At 50.5% G+C, this 17756-nt stretch overlaps 4 protein-coding genes across 4 annotated transcripts; 3 read left to right on the top strand and 1 right to left on the bottom strand.

Annotated features, from left to right (window-relative positions):
- Positions 1-108: 108 nt before the first annotated feature.
- On the top strand, positions 109-2436 carry ENH_00018520 (hypothetical protein, conserved; the record flags this gene model as incomplete). Its single annotated transcript, XM_013579307.1, has 1 exon — positions 109-2436. One exon carries the CDS (start codon positions 109-111, stop codon positions 2434-2436), a length of 2328 nt encoding a protein of 775 aa, XP_013434761.1.
- Positions 2437-4697: 2261 nt separating this feature from the next.
- On the top strand, positions 4698-7047 carry ENH_00018510 (hypothetical protein, conserved; the record flags this gene model as incomplete). The annotated part of the gene is made up of 8 exons (XM_013579306.1): positions 4698-5148; positions 5282-5352; positions 5500-5669; positions 5783-5830; positions 5945-5994; positions 6147-6248; positions 6399-6520; positions 6793-7047. The coding sequence occupies 8 exons, from the start codon at positions 4698-4700 to the stop codon at positions 7045-7047; spliced, it is 1269 nt and encodes a 422-aa protein (XP_013434760.1).
- A 333-nt stretch (positions 7048-7380) lies between these two features.
- On the bottom strand, positions 7381-9678 carry ENH_00018500 (hypothetical protein, conserved; the record flags this gene model as incomplete). The annotated part of the gene is made up of 10 exons (XM_013579305.1): positions 7381-7449; positions 7593-7748; positions 7939-8049; positions 8162-8222; positions 8338-8420; positions 8523-8834; positions 8938-8971; positions 9091-9164; positions 9337-9438; positions 9538-9678. 10 exons carry the CDS (start codon positions 9676-9678, stop codon positions 7381-7383), a joined length of 1143 nt encoding a protein of 380 aa, XP_013434759.1.
- Positions 9679-10634: 956 nt separating this feature from the next.
- Positions 10635-17304, top strand: ENH_00018490 (hypothetical protein, conserved; the record flags this gene model as incomplete). The annotated part of the gene is made up of 8 exons (XM_013579304.1): positions 10635-11541; positions 11796-12003; positions 12203-13610; positions 13894-14447; positions 14611-14860; positions 15008-15107; positions 15320-15432; positions 16207-17304. 8 exons carry the CDS (start codon positions 10635-10637, stop codon positions 17302-17304), a joined length of 4638 nt encoding a protein of 1545 aa, XP_013434758.1.
- Positions 17305-17756: the final 452 nt, after the last annotated feature.

Raw genomic sequence — 17756 nt, 5'->3', positions numbered from 1 at the left:
ATCTGCTGCTGCCTGCCTTGCCGCATTCGTGTACCCTGCAGTCTTTAGACCTCTCAACAGAAGAGGCTGCAGGGACACTACATCACAAGCGGCGAGGAGAGGACAACAATGTGTCCTGGGCGGGAAGCTTCGTTAGAAAGAGGAGCTCTCTGCGAAATCCGTAGGGAATTTCGTTCTCTGCCTTCCGTTTCCGAGAGCACAGAGGCAGACGAAAACTGTCCTGATCACCAGAGCCAGTCTATGGCGCTTACCTTGAAAGGCACACAGCCACAGCCATGCACCGGAGCCAGTCCAACGGATACAGGCTTCGCAAGCCGAAAATTTCTTGGTGGAGGCTGGACCTTGTATACGAATGATGGAAGCACAAGTCAGAGCAACTGCGGGAGCAACGGAGTTGACGTTGTATCTGAAACCTTGCCTTTGCCGCCGAGCAATTTGACCAGCGCCAACAAAGAGGGGCGCTGCTCTACCAACCGCAAGCGCAGCCCAGCTACAGCAGGTCTTGTTCTTAATACGTCTTCAAAGTCCTCTACTCCGGTGCTACTTTCCGATGAGGATGAGAGCGACGATGGAGTCGCCGTTTATATTGATGAGGGAGAATACGACCACACCAGTGATGGTCCTCTTATCACCGAGTATCGTGTATGCTCTCGAAAATCTAAGGAGATCCGCATGTTCAAATCTAAGTGGATAGCGCAGATGCTTGCGAAGAAAGACCAGCTCCTGAGACTTTCCCCTGCAAAAAAGTCGGCACGGAAATCCGCAAGCAACACTGAGACAAGCGGGCACGCATCTGAGGTCGTGTCCCAGTCAGGCAGCGGCATTGAGTTTTTGGAGAGTAAGCTGAAGGCGTTCGCCGCTTGCATGGTTCCAGAGACGCTGGAGTGCATCAACCGCTACAGAACACGGTGGGCACAAGCCCCAAGCGACAATTCAGACTCTGACACGGCACAGAGCACGAGCAGTGCTTCACGAGGGGATAGACGTCGACGTCGAGCGAAGAACCCAACATTCTTAACTTCAGTAGGAAGGAAGCATCCTTGTTCAGCGAATTTGCAGCACCCTCCTGGTGCACTGCGACGAGGACAGATTTCACATCCCAAGGATTGCCAGCTAAGTCTCGGATTGTCAGCGAGTGCTGCACTGCAATCGTGGGGTCGTTTTCTTAAGTATATCAGGGAGACATGCAAATGCTTGCCACCACGACCAAGGGTTGAATTAAAAGCTGGTCTCCAGAGCGACGATGACGATGAGCAGGCTCCGCTTTATATGTGCCGTCCGGGATCTGTTCAGCGGCCCTCGCCGCTCATCAGCTACAGCCTATCAGAGCACCTCAGGGCCGCTCGCACAATGTTTTTCAAGCAGTTCAATAGGCGATGCCTAGTTGCGTCCTACGGGCACTCTTCAGGGAGTGCTGTAGCAGAGCAGCCGCCGGCGGGTGAATCGCCTGGTGTCGGCGCCGCATCAGCTTCCGTAGCTGCGCAAGCGCCTCCAGGAAGCGATTCTGGGGTTTGTACGAAAGTATGCCAAGAAGAAGGCGCCGTTGGCTCAACAGCATCAGAGACCACAGATGCAGTCCCTTTGTATGACATCACTGCCGAGACATCCAGGAAGTTCGGCGACATGATGCGTCTCGAGGACACTGCACGCATGCTCAACGCCTCGTGTACATTCCGCCTGGCAGCAGCTCCCGCTTCTGTTGTTCGCCTAAGAAAATGGAGGCCGAAGACGGCTGCTGCCACGAGGTCCTGTATCAGTGCTCCTGGCTGCCCTATGGGTAATGTGCACTCCCCTTCGGACACGGCTGTGCCAGCCGCCTCCGCAGCACCGACTAAGCAAAAACGGAGTGGATATGTGACTGAGCACACCAACCCGCATGCGTCAACAGCTGATGCGTCAAGTCAGAGCGTTGAGGACCGTCGCACCGGTAAGCGCTCGCGAAGATATTCAGTTCAGGGAGTGTCCAACTCGTCGAGTTCATGTGCGGGTCAGCTTCAGCGGCAGATGAGCTTGTCGGAAGCTGAAGCCAAACAGGGAAGCAAGTCAGACGTCGTTTATACAGTCCATGCAGATGAAGACACCCTCGCGCTTAGTGGCTTGGACGCAGAGTACTGTGCGCGCGTAGAGTTCGCGTCTCGAGAGCCAAATCGGGCTGCGTCTTTCGTGACACACATAGACCCATTGCAGCTAAACGGCAGCACCTTGCAAGAAACTCCGACAGCCTCTGCCGGGCCTCAAAAAAGGAGGCGCAAGGAGAATGTGTTGTTGAGCGATGATGAGGGCTCGTCTGTAGAGTGCACGCCTGTGTTTGAGGCATCACGGGGCGCAGCGTGTTCTGCAGAGGCGGCAGAAGAGCTAGGCCACCAGCGCTCACTAATGGCCGACAAGCTCATGCTAGCCCACCTCATGCCCTACCTTCCGCAGTGTGGTCCGTAATAGGAGTGCAGACTCAGCGGTCCGAAAGCGTGCTTGGACGAGCTGCACTAAACTGAATCGGCGTCTCCTGTAGAGGATGAGCAACTGGAAGCACAGTTCGTCTGGTTGTAGCGAACTAATCTTGCTCAGGGCGATCACGCGATACTCAAGGAAGCTCCGAGTGAACTCTGCAGGTGTACGGTATGATATGAAGTCCTGCTGTAATTACTTGTGTCAGATTTCGTGGAGGCATTTTCGCTCGAAATAGGTCAGTAGCAAGTAGCTCTCTGAACACCGAAACATAAGGCTTGCTTACGGGTTAGTAGCATTGAGCTGTACGAAAGACGGCAAGCACAGCCGGCAAATTATTTCCCCAGCAGAGGACGCTTACCTGCCTCGCAAGCATCTTCAGACCACGGAAACGATAGGCGATCTGGCGAACGGCTGTCCTAGGTTGCCTGCGTTGCTCTAGGTTGACGCTTTCACGTACTGCGCGTCTTCAGCGGGCGATTCATACGTGCAGTGGGTGACTTGTAGAAGAGAGGCACTCAGCGGAGTAGTGCGTCGTCCAGCACAGTTGACACGGCACTGTAGCCTCCAGAAGGCGGTTACCATGGATTTACCTGTGTCCTCTGACGCGCTTGCTTTCGCGCTGCAGATGGAGCAGCAGATGTGGTGATGACCGTGCCGCTGCTGTTAAGACGTACCCGGCCAACGTTACAACGGCTGCCCTGGGCCGGAGGTGTAGTCGTACGTACTGCAGTTTAGTTCCTCTTTTTCAAGGAAAATTGCAAAGGTGAACTCCCTTCACTTTGGTCTTTGCGCTAATTTTCCGTTCTTGATCCAGCAGGATTCGGCATTAAAACACTAATTAACGGTGCTTTCATTACTACACTGAGATGACGCCTGAAACTTCAACTGAGGACAAGTTTCTCTTCTTTATGATAAAGCTCGTCTGCAGCAACTGCGCCTAGCGACAGAAAACGTACGTGTGATGGAACCTAGAATTCCATGCAAACAGAATACCCAACTTTTTAGCTATAATTTTTTCGGGTTTCGCAGAACCTATGTGACGGCGCCGATTTGCATGTCAAGGTCAGCAAGAAGCGAGAAACTCGCCATCAAAGCGGCTCTTCAAGCGCAGTGTTGTCTTGCTGCAGAGGTATCCAAGCATGCCAAACCATTGTCTATCGCCACATGGTGCCTAAAGTCGAGAGCTCTTCCCTGAGATTCTTGAGTATCAATGCTGCGGACAGTACTCCAGCACTAAGATCCAGGTCCATGAAACAACTCTAGCTTCTGGTTGGCAAAGTTGAGCCTAACCTCAAACATCTGGTTCTGCGACGCCAATAGTGCTGTCGGCTATTTTCCGGTGCCTCCTAACCAAGGCACGGTTGCATATATCAAAGTTCTACGAAATTTATTGCGTCTCCAGCTCCATGAGAGGGTTTCAGGTCGCTAGCGCCGACGCGCAGTCGGCACGCCCTGTATCTTAGTGGAGGTCACTTGTCGGAGTTAGTGGGCTCAGAAGCCACCCGTGTAAAAAACAAGCTACCCAAAAGCACACAGTTCTCACAATCCAACGAAGTTGTAGGAAAAGAAAGGCCGCCGCTTCGGGGGCACCGAATGGAGACTGCGTCGATTGCATCCTGTCCAAGTCAGCATTTCCAGGGGCCGACTCAGAGGCGACGCTTCAATATGAATTTTAAGCTCGGACCATAGTGAACGATCATGAATTTATCGACAGGCTCACAACTTTGTCCCTAACCATGCCAAGGAGACACTGTCAGGCCGAGCCAACTCCAGCATCCGACTCATAAGTTACTTAGGGAAGGGAGTTAGTTGACTTCGTATTGCGCATTTGTACTATTTAGCAGCACCCTATATAAGAAATACCTTGAATTGGTAGAAGCATGAACGAACACGCACTTTATGCAGCTCTCGATGGCCCCATTCATTGCCCTGCATGCCCACCACAACGGAAATGCCTCAGTTTCAGGTCTGGTTGCTAAGGGTTGCCTATGTTTAGTACATATTGTTAAAGAAGGCAGATCTGAGTCCTTCTTTACTTTACAGGAATAGCATAAGCCGTGCGATGGCGTTGAAATTTCATGTTTTGTGTGTCGATTTGAGCCGATATGGTGTGTCTAATATAACTGGTGGAACTACAGAGCTGAAATCACCTGGCGAGTGGCATGATATCTTCTCTAATTCTTGCATATTTTGTTTTATGATTCTGTAGTCAATCCAGCTTGATTTAGACGCTTGGCTCCTGGGGCAGCATGAGCGCACGAGGCGGGGCGAGCTGGAGCAGTACATACAGCAAACAGTATGGCAAAGACCGCTGGAGTAATTTGCTTCAAGCTCTTTCTGAACCTCCCAATCAACTGGCTTTTGTAGCCCCAAACATATCCCACAGCGCTCTTCGTTACCTTTTGAGAAAACAGCGACTCGTTCCGTGCATAATCCCCAACTGCCTCACCTGCTCGGATAATGCACCGGTTAAGGAGAATGACGCATTTAACACGAATACAGCAGCTACAGTTCGTGGGTCTCAAACAACGGCAGCGCCTACTGACTGCAACGCCAGTGACGGGCCCTTTTCAGTTCCGCCCGACTCTACAGCTGAGGCCAGCAGCTGCCCTGCACTACATGAAAACAACACTGAAAGCGTAGCCATTGTCGATGACGACCACGTAATAGAGGAGGCGAGGACCAAAACGTACTTCCTGGGTAATTTTTTGCTGTGCCTCAGCAGCTCTGTCTACATATTCCATCTCTCTTGGAAACACCCGCCCAAGGGTGGAGTCCTCTGCCCGCGCATGCTTTGGTTTTTCCATGTGCTGGTGTCTCTACACTTCCTCAGACGGTGCTTCGGCTCTCGCCGCCTTTGTCCTTGAAGCGCGTCCTGGCGAGGTCGTGCTTGACATGTGCGCAGTAAGTGGCAACGCAAGCGCATGCTGTAAATTTCACTTTGGGGAGGCAGTTATATTTATGCATCTATATGGAAATATTTGCCCGTCAAAATTACAAATTTTAAACCAAGGACGCATGAGTGTAAGTGCGCACTATACTTATTCGTAGGCACCAGGGGGTAAATCCTTGATTATTTCGAGCATGATGTCACAAGCAAAGCTTCCATCATACATCATCGGGAACAACAGTATGTCATATGAGATCGACAGCATTGACAACGATGACGAAGCGGGGGGCCTGTTGGTATGTAACGATGCTAGCCGAGACCGACTTGCGCGGTAAGCTGCTTTGGCATTTATACAGGTTATCAAAGACACGCCTGCTAATGGTGACTGTTGTGCCGCTGCATAGCCGAAGGATGGACTGGGGGGCTTTCCGTATGTTTTTTCAGGTTGCAGGCAACACTTACGAAGTTCCTGCCGCCGTATGCCACTGCAGGGTGAGCCGCCTGCGTTGTAGCGTAGGACCGTTTCAGACATATCCCCGCCCACACTATAGCCGAGCTTGAGTGTCAGAATGGAGTTCTTGTGGTGCAGCCGATTAATGTGCACAGGCAACGGCTACAGTTTAGCTGCGCAGATGTTTGCAAGGGAGGTGCATTTGGTAAGATAAACGATTTAGGCCCAGTCCCACCATTACCTGAGTTATGGAAATAGTACTTCTTTTTCCCTGCAAGGAAGCAATAGGCATTCGGTGAATGCATGCGGGTTGGGGTCTCCCACGGAATTTTGGGTTTACTATGATTGGGCCTTCAGAACGCTTCGCACCATATGACAGGATTCTGCTAGACGCCCCTTGCTCGTCTGATAGACATCTCCTCCGCAAGGGAGGATCCGCAGTTGCCAAGTGGTCGCAGGGTGAGAGTTGCTCCAAGTATATGCGTCGAGGATGTAGCGACACCCTAAACTAACTAGCACTTAATCTCTGTGGCTTCTGTGGTCATCACTGTCTGTTGGAAGTCTGCTTGCGCTACAGTGAAGCGTATGTCATACAGTGCGGTTCCACAGGCACTCCAAAGGCCCACGCAGAAAGGCAACTTAAAATGCTACTTATTGCGTCGAAGCTTTTGAAGAAAAATGGCATTCTTTTGTATACTACGTGCTCGCTGTCTGAACTTGAAAATGATGGCGTAAGTACAAAATCAACATCGAGCCCGAGAGAGGCTTTACCGTAGAAGCAAGCAGAGGTTTCACATTGGATAGTTTGTGGCTCAGGTCTTAGAGTCGAATGCTAGCATGCTAGCACATATACATGGTTTGCAATACGTTTGGACCAGAATGTTAGAGCGGCACGTGAAGCCACAACGGATCACAGGCACCGCGTAGCTGCATAGGGGCTAGGCCACTCTTGGTCAGGCACTGGGTCGAGCCTAATGCTGCTCGGGCCCTGAATGCCTTTCAGGTCATTGATAAATTTCTGAAAAAGGCAAAAGGGAACGTGAAGACGCTGCCACTATTTGATGGGGAATGGCCTGCGGAAGTCAGACTAGAGGGCGCTACAGCGAATCAAGACGAGACGACGCACGAAAATGCAGGACGGAAAAGTGGCTCTGCATTATTTTCGATTGAGAAGCTTAAGCATGGTTATGCAATGCTTCCAGACGTGTCAAGATTCGGGCCCATGTACTTCTGCAGGATGCAGATCCTGGGGCACTGACTGCTCTTAACTACTTTGAACAAGCTGCTCAGCTGCACAGTAAGTGCAGCGTGAGCGAGCAGTATGGCCGATACAATGAACTATCGTTCTTAAATGTCTTGGGGCTGCTCGCAGATCCATATGATTAGTTATTCGATTAAATCTTGAATACCTTCTCACATGGAACTACCAGAACAGGCTACGCGAAGGTTCGAGAGCCGTTTATACAAATTCAAGCTTTTCGACAAAAACAGAAAAATAGGAATACTGCAGACTTCCTTGAAAGAGTAATTTCTCCTCTTTTGCTGCTGACTCAAGTGCGTGGAGGAGGTGTACTGTTGTTACAAATGCTTATCAACTGGCACCCCCAGGAGTCACTGCTTGAAACCCGTATTTTACTGTCAGTGGGCGAGGTTCTGGCTCCTACAAGCAGACACACAAGCTGCAGAAGCAAAGCTAAGTGCTGCAGCGGTCACTGAACTGTTGAGGTTTTGTGATTTTTGCAAGGAGGCCTACGTAGTGCATATGCTCGCCCTCATGAAATATGGCAGCCTGAGCTAACTTACACGCAATTCGTGGCCAGATTCCTTTAGCCGCTGAATCCGAATATCCCCAAGCTGCTGACGCAGCGTAGACTCATCTACATCTAAACCCTTCGTCTTGCAGAATACTGCGACTGCCTTCAACATTGCGGCGTCGTAGTCGCTGCACTCTTTTTCAACCTATATGCGGACATTTGCATACTTTCTCAATCGGAATTTTGCTGGTTTGGAGCTTCAGCACGAGAACGCTGCATTGGCTGTTCGAGCACTTAAATATTAGGCAGACACGTTGAGCTAAAGTGCTGCCTTCATCCTGGTGATTCCGTCACAGCTTTGCACCCATGACAAATTCGGCAGCTGGATAGCTCACCCGCTGTGCAATTTCACCCATCATTATTCCAAAATGCTTCCTTTCTCGCTCGAGCTGTTCCTTCATAGCCTGGTGGCTGAGCCTATAGCACTGTATTCTCTTCTCTGCCTCCTGAGGAGTCCACGAGCCAAGCAGTGATAGAAAGATGTAGAAACACGTGAAATGCACCAGTGGATTTGCAGTATTTAAGATACAGACGCCTAGGGACTCGGGTAAAACATACCCGGACAACAAGAGCATCAAATTGTTGGCGTTTGCTTATCATTGCCTTTTCGAGGTTTGCACTGCACACAAACATGAAATCGCACTTTGGACTCTTGTCTGTTCATGTAGCCCCTGTGTTTTCTGGCGTGGATCTGCAAAGCGAAGTAATTTCAACTGTCTGGCAAGGCGACTCACCACTTAGTCCGGAGCTCCTCGCGCTCATTTTGCGCTGCTTTATGGGCTTCCTGCGCCAACTGGCGATATTCTTCGAGAGCCTTCTGGATGCACATGTATGCAAATGTCTCGCCCAAGACGATGTGTTAAAGGTGTGTTAAAGCTTCATCTCTAACTTGCACTCGGTTGCTGCATGAAGCGCCCACCTTTGTTCTTTCTTTCAAATCTTTTTCAAAGTTTCTGCATGCTGTCTCTGCGAGTTCGCGGGCCTTTATTCGCTCGGTTTGCACTTTTTGACGCTCCTGACGCGCCGTTTCCACAGCCTCTGTTGCAAGGTTTCTGTACTTGCGTATTATGAAATCGACCTGTTGTACTAGCGTTTGTTTCAAATCGCGCTTTTCCTTTTGGATTCCGTTCCGAATGAGCTTGAGCTGTCTCTCATACTGCATGCGCATCTCCGCGTTCCTTGCGCGCTCTTCTTCCAGCAAATATTGCAGCTCTTCAGCTGTGCGTGTAACCTGAAGATGATGTCACCGAAATGTGAAATGAGATGCTGGCGCAGGTTTCTGTGCAGCCCTTTTCTAGGCATGGGAAACTCAGGGAGTATGCGCTTTTTCTCACCTTCGTGAGTTGTTCATGACTTGGCTCGAGCCATCTGCAGCGAAACGCACAATGGCAATGAAAGAGCCTTCCACTTAAAGAACAGCAACCGTCGTGTTCTAGCTAACTAAACGTCTGCCATGAGCTCGAAAAAACAGATGAAGATCCTCTCACGTGGATCCAGGTGGCTGATAACGACACCCCTCATACGGAGAGGCCAGATGCTCAGTTCGGGCATCTGCCAGTTGCTGCAAATTAAGACAAAAAACGAGATTTCTCGAGAGCTTTTGGCAGGAGAAGCAGCATGCAGTGGATCATGCATAGAATTCACTGTTCGAGCTGAGATTTTCATGACTGATTTTTTCTGGTAACTAGGGGATGACGTGAGAGCGTTCAGATCCGCTCACACTACGGACTTACCGCGTATGCTTCATCAAGTTGGGCTCTTAAAAGCTCTCTAGAGTCTTCTTCGCTAGCTATGCGTGCAGTTAGCGTCTGGACTAGTTGAGTCAGCTGTTCGAGCTGTACAGCAGTACACGCAGACACACAGACAGGGCAACACAATGAGACACAAGAGCGCTGAGCTTTGCTTCAGCTCCATACGATTTTTAGACCGCTTACTTGTTCCTCCACTGTGTTGACGCCCAAGCCAAGGTCGGCCGGTGATGTGTCGTCTTGGCTTTCATGAGCCATTGGGGACTTTACAGACTTCGGGTCCCCCGAAGGCCCTAAATGCTTGGACAAACCGAGGTTTTTTGACATCTTCCATATAATGTGATAGCTAGAAGGATAGTATTGGTCGTCCTTCAATCATCGTTAAGTGGTCCTCCCCTGCAGGGGCAACCGTGCAGTGCCTCCGCAGCTCACTTGCATTCGGCTGTATGGAGGGAAGACAATAAGCTGAGATATGTTTGTTTATGTTAGTATTTTGAAGAGTGTGACAATTATGGAGCAAGCGCCAGCTAAGGAGATGTCGATCTGAGTCCACAGACCCACTGGCGCCTTAAGGCTACAAGCACAAACACTGAAACGACACTTTGGATTTTTGCGTTGTCTACAGTAAAGCGAGATGCGACTCGCATTTGAATACCAAACTGTTCTTTCTCGGAATGCATATGTGGTGTAAACTGGTAGGGCAAAACTTATTTTCTGTGGTCAAGAGGGCGCAGCGCAAGACCACTGCCGCTGGGGGTGATCGCAGGCCAGCGGGCTCAGTGACCGTTGGCACCCTTGTTGCAGTCTTTAAGAAATCTTGTCCCAGTTTGACTTTTTTCTCCTTTTAAGTTTAAATAATTTAAATTTTAGACGCTTGTTTCCGGGACCACACTTCCAGACAACCTGCGGCGCCTTCCCCTCTGCGAATTCGCTCAGCAGTGTTCAGCAGCTTTCCCACGGGTAGACCAAGTGGAAACATAGATGTAACTGGTTTTATTGTTTTAAATTAATCTATAGGAGCTTTCCGAAATTGCTCGTGCTTTCCTCTGGCGATGGAGGACGTCAACTTTGGAACAGACTAGCGGCAGTTGACACGGGCTCGCGTTGCATCTCCTCATTAACAGCCCCTTAAAGGGCAGAAACAAGGGTTTCTTCCTTATGAAGACGAGTAGACATGCCATTTCTTGTGGTCTCGAGCACAAACGAGGACTGGGTCAGAAGGTGTGCGCTGGGGCCGGCTGGTCGTGAATCCAGACACCATCCGACATGCTAACGATCTACGCATGTACTCCTTTACAACTTCGCCCAGGATGAGCACAGGGAGGCACGAAAACGTGGGAGGTCGAGTGCGTCCTCCCGTCTTGGCGGTCCCTGTTCGGGAGGCTTCTCCTTCCCGTTACTCTTCAGGAAATGCAGGGGACGGCGGTGAGCTGAAACGGGAGTCCAGAAGGACTGTGAGCTCAGCCGCTCGAGTCCAACGGCCTTTACCGTCGGGGTCAGAAGCGCCAACATCCCCTGCCTTCATGAAGCTGCTCTCACAGCGTTCGCCCAAGACTCCCCAATCTCAGCGCTCTCGGAGCCCTAGCGTGATGTCCCAGCTCTCCGGCAGACGCAGAGTCAGCAGTCCAACCATAGCTGCTCGTGCCTGGCTAGGATCTTCTTCCGATACCGCTTCTCAATCGCAGGCTTCGCTTGCCCGCGCCAACGGTGACAGTGAGAGATGTTTCCAGAGCCGAGAGCAAAACGCGGCATCTTCCCAAGAGTATGCCATTCTCACTCGCTCTCGTGGAACGTCTATCAGGCGAAAGTCTCGTGAGGATCACGACGAGCCGGAAGAGAAAAGAGGACAGTCCAGCAGCTGGCAAGGCCACAGGGGCCACAAGCCCAGCCATAAGAGCTCGAAAAGAAAAGAAGGGGCTATGCTAGTCCCGAGGGAAAAGAGTGCAAGTGAAGTTCCCAGCAGTGCCTGTAGACCTCCCCCGCGACAACTGATATCACCTCGTCGGCTTCCGCCCCCAACTTTTGAGAAAATCTTGCTAGGATTGGTGGATGCGGACTTCGCATCCACTACTGGCGATGCGGATGTGTTCGGGGCTGAGCGTGCGAAGGAGACGGCCTTTCCTGAGACACAGCAAGAGGACGATTGCACATCTGTATCTGTATCTGCTGACCCTCCCGAAATTGTCATAGGTACGTCTCATCCATAAGTGACTGACAGCCGCCGTATGAAAACCAAGTGACGGATCATAGCTACGAGACACGGACATAAAACATGCACGCTTGCCTGATGCTCCGGTTCGCAGTAATACTCTACTGGGCGGGTTCGCATTTTCCTTTGGTTGAAAATTCGGCATGATGTTTACAACATCAGACACTTGAGCTTGCGGAGAGCAAGGCGTGGGACTGGTTTTGCGCAATGCCTTCTACTTGGGCGTGTTTCGCAGACCCAGCGCCAATCTCATCTTCTTCTACTCCTTGCTCTACATTCAGACAGCCGCTAGAGAAGAAAGTGGAAAATCAGAAGGACGGACTTATACCTGAGCATTATCTTTACATTCCACCTTTGCGTCTTTGTGCGTCCTCTGCGGAAGAGGGCAGGCCGGTGCCAGCCCTCAGGAAATCCTCAGAAGACGAAAGCCAGGTTTCCGTTAGGTCGGGCATCACCTGGACTGCCTTCCGATTCGCCTTAGTTTCTTGCTCCGCCTCATTGTTAGGAACGCTCTTGTTGCTGCGTACTCGTAGATAACCAATAGTGCCGTTTTCCCCGAGTCTTGTTGCCTCATTTTTTTTCAGAGGCTTATCTCTGTTGAAAGTGGTCTCAAAGTGTGGTTTTGCGTCCTTGTCATTATAGGGAAGATCGCCGACACATAGCGACGCTGTTTTCACTGGAAGCAGCAGAGTCAGTAGCTCAGAAAACACGACTTCAGGAGCAGCTGAAGGCAACGAGCCCTTTCCGCTTGGCAGAACTCGGGTGTAGTTCATCTTCTTCTCAAAGCGAAGGGATAGAGATAAGTGGTCCTCCTGGAAAGTCGAAGCGGCGCCAGAGGTCCACTCTGTTGGAAACCATTGTGCGTGAGCATGACTGGGAAGACCAAGAACAAATACTGCAGGACAACATCCACATTTATGCAGACCAACAGGAGGCGGGAGAGGACGCAGGCGAGTCCGAGTCACCGCCGCCCCTAATAGAAGACAACAAGGAATGGGAAGTATTTGCCAGTGATGGAGACCTGAAGGGTGAAGCAACTGTTGTAGTACCTACAGGCACAGGTAGCCCTCATACCAGTGACAAGGAAAGTCCTAAAAGCGTCGAAGCTGAGAGACCAGGCCTTAATTCAAGCAAAAGACCTGGGGAACATGGGAATGAAGACATTCCAGGATCTTTTGATGCTGTCTGGGGACGCTCGGATCGTTCCGCTCAAAGTCGAACTGGTGCTCCAAGCAAAGACAGCCAATCTGATGATGAGAACGATCACCATGAGCTATTCAGCGCAGATAGCGAAGACCAGAAAATAAGACGAATGGCAGATTTCTTGGGTATCTCTCCGCTCCACTCAGTCGACAGAGATATAATGAGTGAAGTTACTAGCCGGATAGCTTTTGCAGAAGACGCTTCAGTAAGTTCTTCAGATGAAAGAGGAAATGCTCAAGATGATTTATCGGCTGCACTATCCCCAGAATGCCTAGAAGTAGATGGAATCTATGAAGGGGTCACGATGCTGCGACTGGGAGACCCTACGGAGTGGGAAGTGCGTTTCTCAACCGATGATTGCTGCTCAAACAGCCCCTGCGAGTCCCCCTTTAACAACAAGGAGCCAGCATTATCGTCAACACCAGAAGCTGATGGTGAGCTGTGCAAAGAATATGCAGGGGATGAGTCTGCGGAAACTGAGGAAGCAGAACAAGCAGAAGAACACAACCATTACACGCAGGGTGTTGAGCCGTCAGGCCAGTTGCCTGAAGCGCCGCCAAGCCTCGCAGGTCCCTTCTCCCAAGAAAGGAGTACCCCATCGGACCAGTCAAGGATGAATAGCTATAGCAGCGCTCAGTTGGTATACATAAACGCAAGTGACAAATCCAGACCGCCTTCAGAATCCGGGGGTGCAACTGTGCGCGTCTCTAGTGAGCTCCATCATGGTGCTGCCCTGGCCGTAGACACTCGTCTCAATTCCCTTCAGTCCGTTAAAAGCGACGACTTGCAGACAAATTTGCCCGTAACGCGGCGGTGTCTGTCACTGGCGCTGCAAGGCCAGAAAGTGGTACGTATTGCTCTTAGCAAATCTTCTTGATTTGCAGCTTCACACACCCTTAGGCAATTCTTCCTAGGAGCAGCTACCTTACTTTTTAGTGTCATATGATGTGCTGTTGAGATACTTTTATTGTTTGAGTCGCGCTCCTATGTTTTCCATTCTTGGGTTATCTACTAAGGAATCGCAGCTTCAAAAGGCACAGCCAGCACTTTTCAAGTTTCGCGGGCATACAAAATTTAAGAGGTCAAGGAAAACTAATTTGCCTGTTTCCTTTCCATGTTTCTCCTTTCAGACCTTCCAAAAGCAGCGGGGAATCCTAGAGAAGGACAACACCGTGACGCCTGCTGAGTCTGCAACTGGAAGCGATTCGACCGCTGGGGAATGGGCCGACCGAACAGCCAACCCGGTCCACGGCAGCACAAGTAGCAACTTCCTTGGCGAAAGTGAATACATTGTTTTTGAGGAGTCTCAGGACGAGAAATTACCTCCGAAGGTGCAGCGGCTCCGTGTGACCACACGAGCAGAGCCTCACCTCGTTGTTTCAGCTAAACAAGTGCCAGGGGCTACGCTACGGCGGCCGTCTCAATGTGATAAACTTCACACTGCCGAAGACTCTGTTAAAGCAGATGCCTGGCAGGAGTCAAGCACGATGCCGGCCCATGAGACTGCGGCCGATGAGGTCGACGGTCTGCAGACAAGTCGTCAAACCAGCGGCTCTCTCTGTGAAGTTGATTTGTCTGAACCCTCCAAAGCATGCAGTAGTTCTGTCTCTTCCTTGCAAAACCCAGATCCAATGCCAAATCGTTCCGTGGAATCTATAGAAGCTGTCAACCGCGCTATTGTTGGGTAAGCCGGACGCCAGGCTGACAGTGTTTTCCTCACGTGCTTATGATTTTCTCTCTGGGAGTGCCACTTTTGCCAGCAGCATTGTATGTGATTGTACCTACTGGGGGCATTAGTTTCGCACGACATTGAACACCTGGGTGTGTGCTTTTATGTGGCTTTGCAGATACGCCTTCGGCCGCAGGCTACATGTTCTCATAGTTGCTTGCTTGCTTTTAGCGGTTTTGGCCATGGTGGTGGTGATATACCTGTTCGATGGAGAGAGAGGTCCCCGTTTTTTCGTCGGCTTTGCCGTAGCTCTTTCATTCATCCTTTCTCTGTGTGTTGGAGCCATCCAACTGACGGCGTCTCTCTTAAAATGGAGAGCCTTAAAGTGTTCCGTAGATCTAGACCTCCGCCAGTGCATCTTCTCTGCGGTGAGCTCAGCCGACAATAGGCTAACAGGAAACGGTTTCTTCAACATTTCACACGTTGGTAACTTTAGACGTCAAACAACGAAGTGTCTCTCCCTGAGCATCGTAAATTTTCGCAAGTATGTGCCGTCTCGCGTCAAATGTACGCAGCTCCAACGATTACGGCCTGAATCAGACGCTCGAGACCCATCAGTTGAAGGTTTGGAGGAGCGTGGAAGGCTCCTGCGGCTTGTGTGCAGTTCGTTTGTTGGTAAGCCTAGACAAGACTGACAAAAGGGGTCCTGCAAAAGCTCCTTTGAAGATTCGGTAGGGGAGTTCGGAGATCCTGCGGGGGAGGCGAGCTAATGCGAGCCCTGCAACCTCAATGCAGGGCCTATCGGACATTTCGCTGTTCCAAGTATTTCCGGTTTGTACCGTCGGGTTATGAAGACTTTCTTTGTTTGGCGTGTCTTTGTTTTGCAGATCTTATCACACAAGGCTCTCCTTCTCTGTGCATCAGCAACAGTCTGGAAAAGCGCTTTATTTTGGCAAACTCATTTGCTGGCCTTGTAGCTGCGGGATTTATCGCTGGCCTTGTATGTGGCGTCCGTACAGAGGAGAGTTATAGCCGTATTGGTTTTCGGGCCGGAGGTAAGGCACATTACTCGGTTGACATTTTGGTTGACTGCTCCCACACGCAGATGCAGCATACAACTTTTGGCTCATTGCACATAAGCCTGTAAGTGTTGCACGAGCACACTAATATCGCACTGCTGGGGAACACCACGCATATGCGGATTTTCTGGCGGCATTGAACATCTGTGTCGAGTAATTTTTTCGTCAAATCGACAAATACATGCAATCTGTCTTTTATTCATTCTTTTTGCATAATGGCTGTTATGTGGACTTATTTCAGATGCTGTTGCAGTGGCGGCAGCAGCTCTATATGCCCTTTCGCTACTTGCAGTATCGTATTGGTTGGCAACCCCTCCAACTTCAGCAGCCCTGAGGAGCACAGTTGAGAAGCACGCTGCCTTTCAGTACCTTTGGACCCTAACCTTTGTTGACTTCCTCCTTGGCAGAAGAGTGGTTGCTTCGAGGGCAAGTTTTCTGCAAGTGTTCACTCTAGCGTTCGCTCGATTAGGAGTAGCTAACTGTACGAACTAAGTGGCGCTGTACACGCTGTTAGTTGCTACCACAACTAACCACACCCCTGAGCTTAGAGAGAGTGAAAGATGATTTGAATGCTTTCAGTTCAGTAGAAGAGTAAATTGGAAGCGCAGTAAGGCAACACCAATAACGTGTACATCACTAATAAATGCGTAGCAAATTCAAAATTCAAAGAGCTTTTTACCGTGTGATGCTTTCAGTCTGCGGAGGACATTCGGCTGCCCCCCATGGATGAGGGTCATTCTTTGCATTTTTTTTCGTCTTTAAAGCCTCTTTTGCACAGACAAGATCTGTGCCTCACAGCCATGAGCATTCGTGGACTTCCAGCATTTCTGAGAAGCGACCTCATGAGTGCAAGAATCGTGTGGCAATTCCCTAACGGCGCCTCACTTCAACGGTTTAAAGGTTTCCGGACGGGTCAGCGAGCATTGCTAGCGCTGACAACTACACCGAAAGCAGTAAATCATTCAGGAGTGACGTCCTCCAGGACTCTTTACCTAAACTTGATTTGGTGCGGCTGTCGTGCTGTTCCTGAGGAGATCTGCATTCCCATCAGCTTTGAACATGCATGCTACGAATCCGCCGATGCCTGGAGTGTGCCAACCAAGTTAGAATCCAACTTGTGGGAGCAACGCAATGCACCAGGTTTCGTTTCGGACCAACAAAGACCACAAGATGTCCTATGTACAATTCTCGCAATGCTCCAGGGAGACTTGACGGGCTCATTTCTTAAGAGCGAGACGCGCCGCTATCTCAGCGAGCCAGAAACGCCATCATTCGCATCTCGTGAATACCCTCTTGTTCTTAAAATTTCTTTGAGCGTATTGAGCGCTGAGAGATGGTGGCATTTCGGCCCCAGTCGTCTGAGAAATGCGGGCTCGGCCATTTCTTGCTGTCCTCTGGTGTATGGAGGTGGAAAGAGTTTCAAAGGGGCCGACATGGAGAAACCACTCTCGCCTAATGCAAAGCAACAGGAGGAATGCTCGTTGCCAGAGCCGAAGTCAATGGGAAGCAAAGCGTCAGTGACAGTGGGGCCGTGGAAGGTGAAGAGTCAATCTCTCCGCTCCCAGTCGCCGCTGCGAGCCGTGCAGCTGCATAAAGTTACAACCCAACCCCTAGAAATGTTTGTCGAGGAAAGTGATCCTCACTGTGCGGCCAAGTCATCCGTCCGTAGCAGCGCTGCTGCAGCACCTTCAGAGTGCGCGTCTCTCTGGCTGTTGTTTACATCCGAAGATCAGCGCGAGGCGTTCATGCTATGTGTACAGAAGGCTCTTTCAGCCTGCCAGACAGAGGGTTAATAAAATGAAGGTGGCTCCGCTCTCGGCATTAGGACTTGACGAAGACGCTGGAACCAGCAGCAAGCTGTATTGAGCGTCTGCGCGTACGGGCGTACCCAACTTTCTCTCAAGCTACCTCTCGAAGGCCCCAAATTAATGGCCCTAGACTATCATGCTTAAACTATCATACACAGTGCCATGCCGTTAGGCGGCATCACTAAAAGGCAAATCCTATTGGTAAAATGTACAGAGCACTGTTTGCACTTGGCTCTTTGTACTGCACACCAATAGGAGGGAACCTCGGGAATTCGTTTTACGCTTTTGTCACTAACCGTAGCATCCCTCTACAACATTGTAAACATTAATCCACTTCAAATAAGGAGGGCTTCAGTTTGTGTGCCGTCACGTTGCATATTGTGCACCGCAAGACGATACAGTGCGTGTGCCGGGCCGCTGAAATGACGAATATGTTT

This window comes from Eimeria necatrix, genomic scaffold (genome assembly GCF_000499385.1).
Source record: "Eimeria necatrix Houghton genomic scaffold, Enh_scaff160, whole genome shotgun sequence".
Classification (NCBI taxonomy): domain Eukaryota; phylum Apicomplexa; class Conoidasida; order Eucoccidiorida; family Eimeriidae; genus Eimeria; species Eimeria necatrix.
This window is presented reverse-complemented; position numbering and strand designations above follow the sequence as displayed.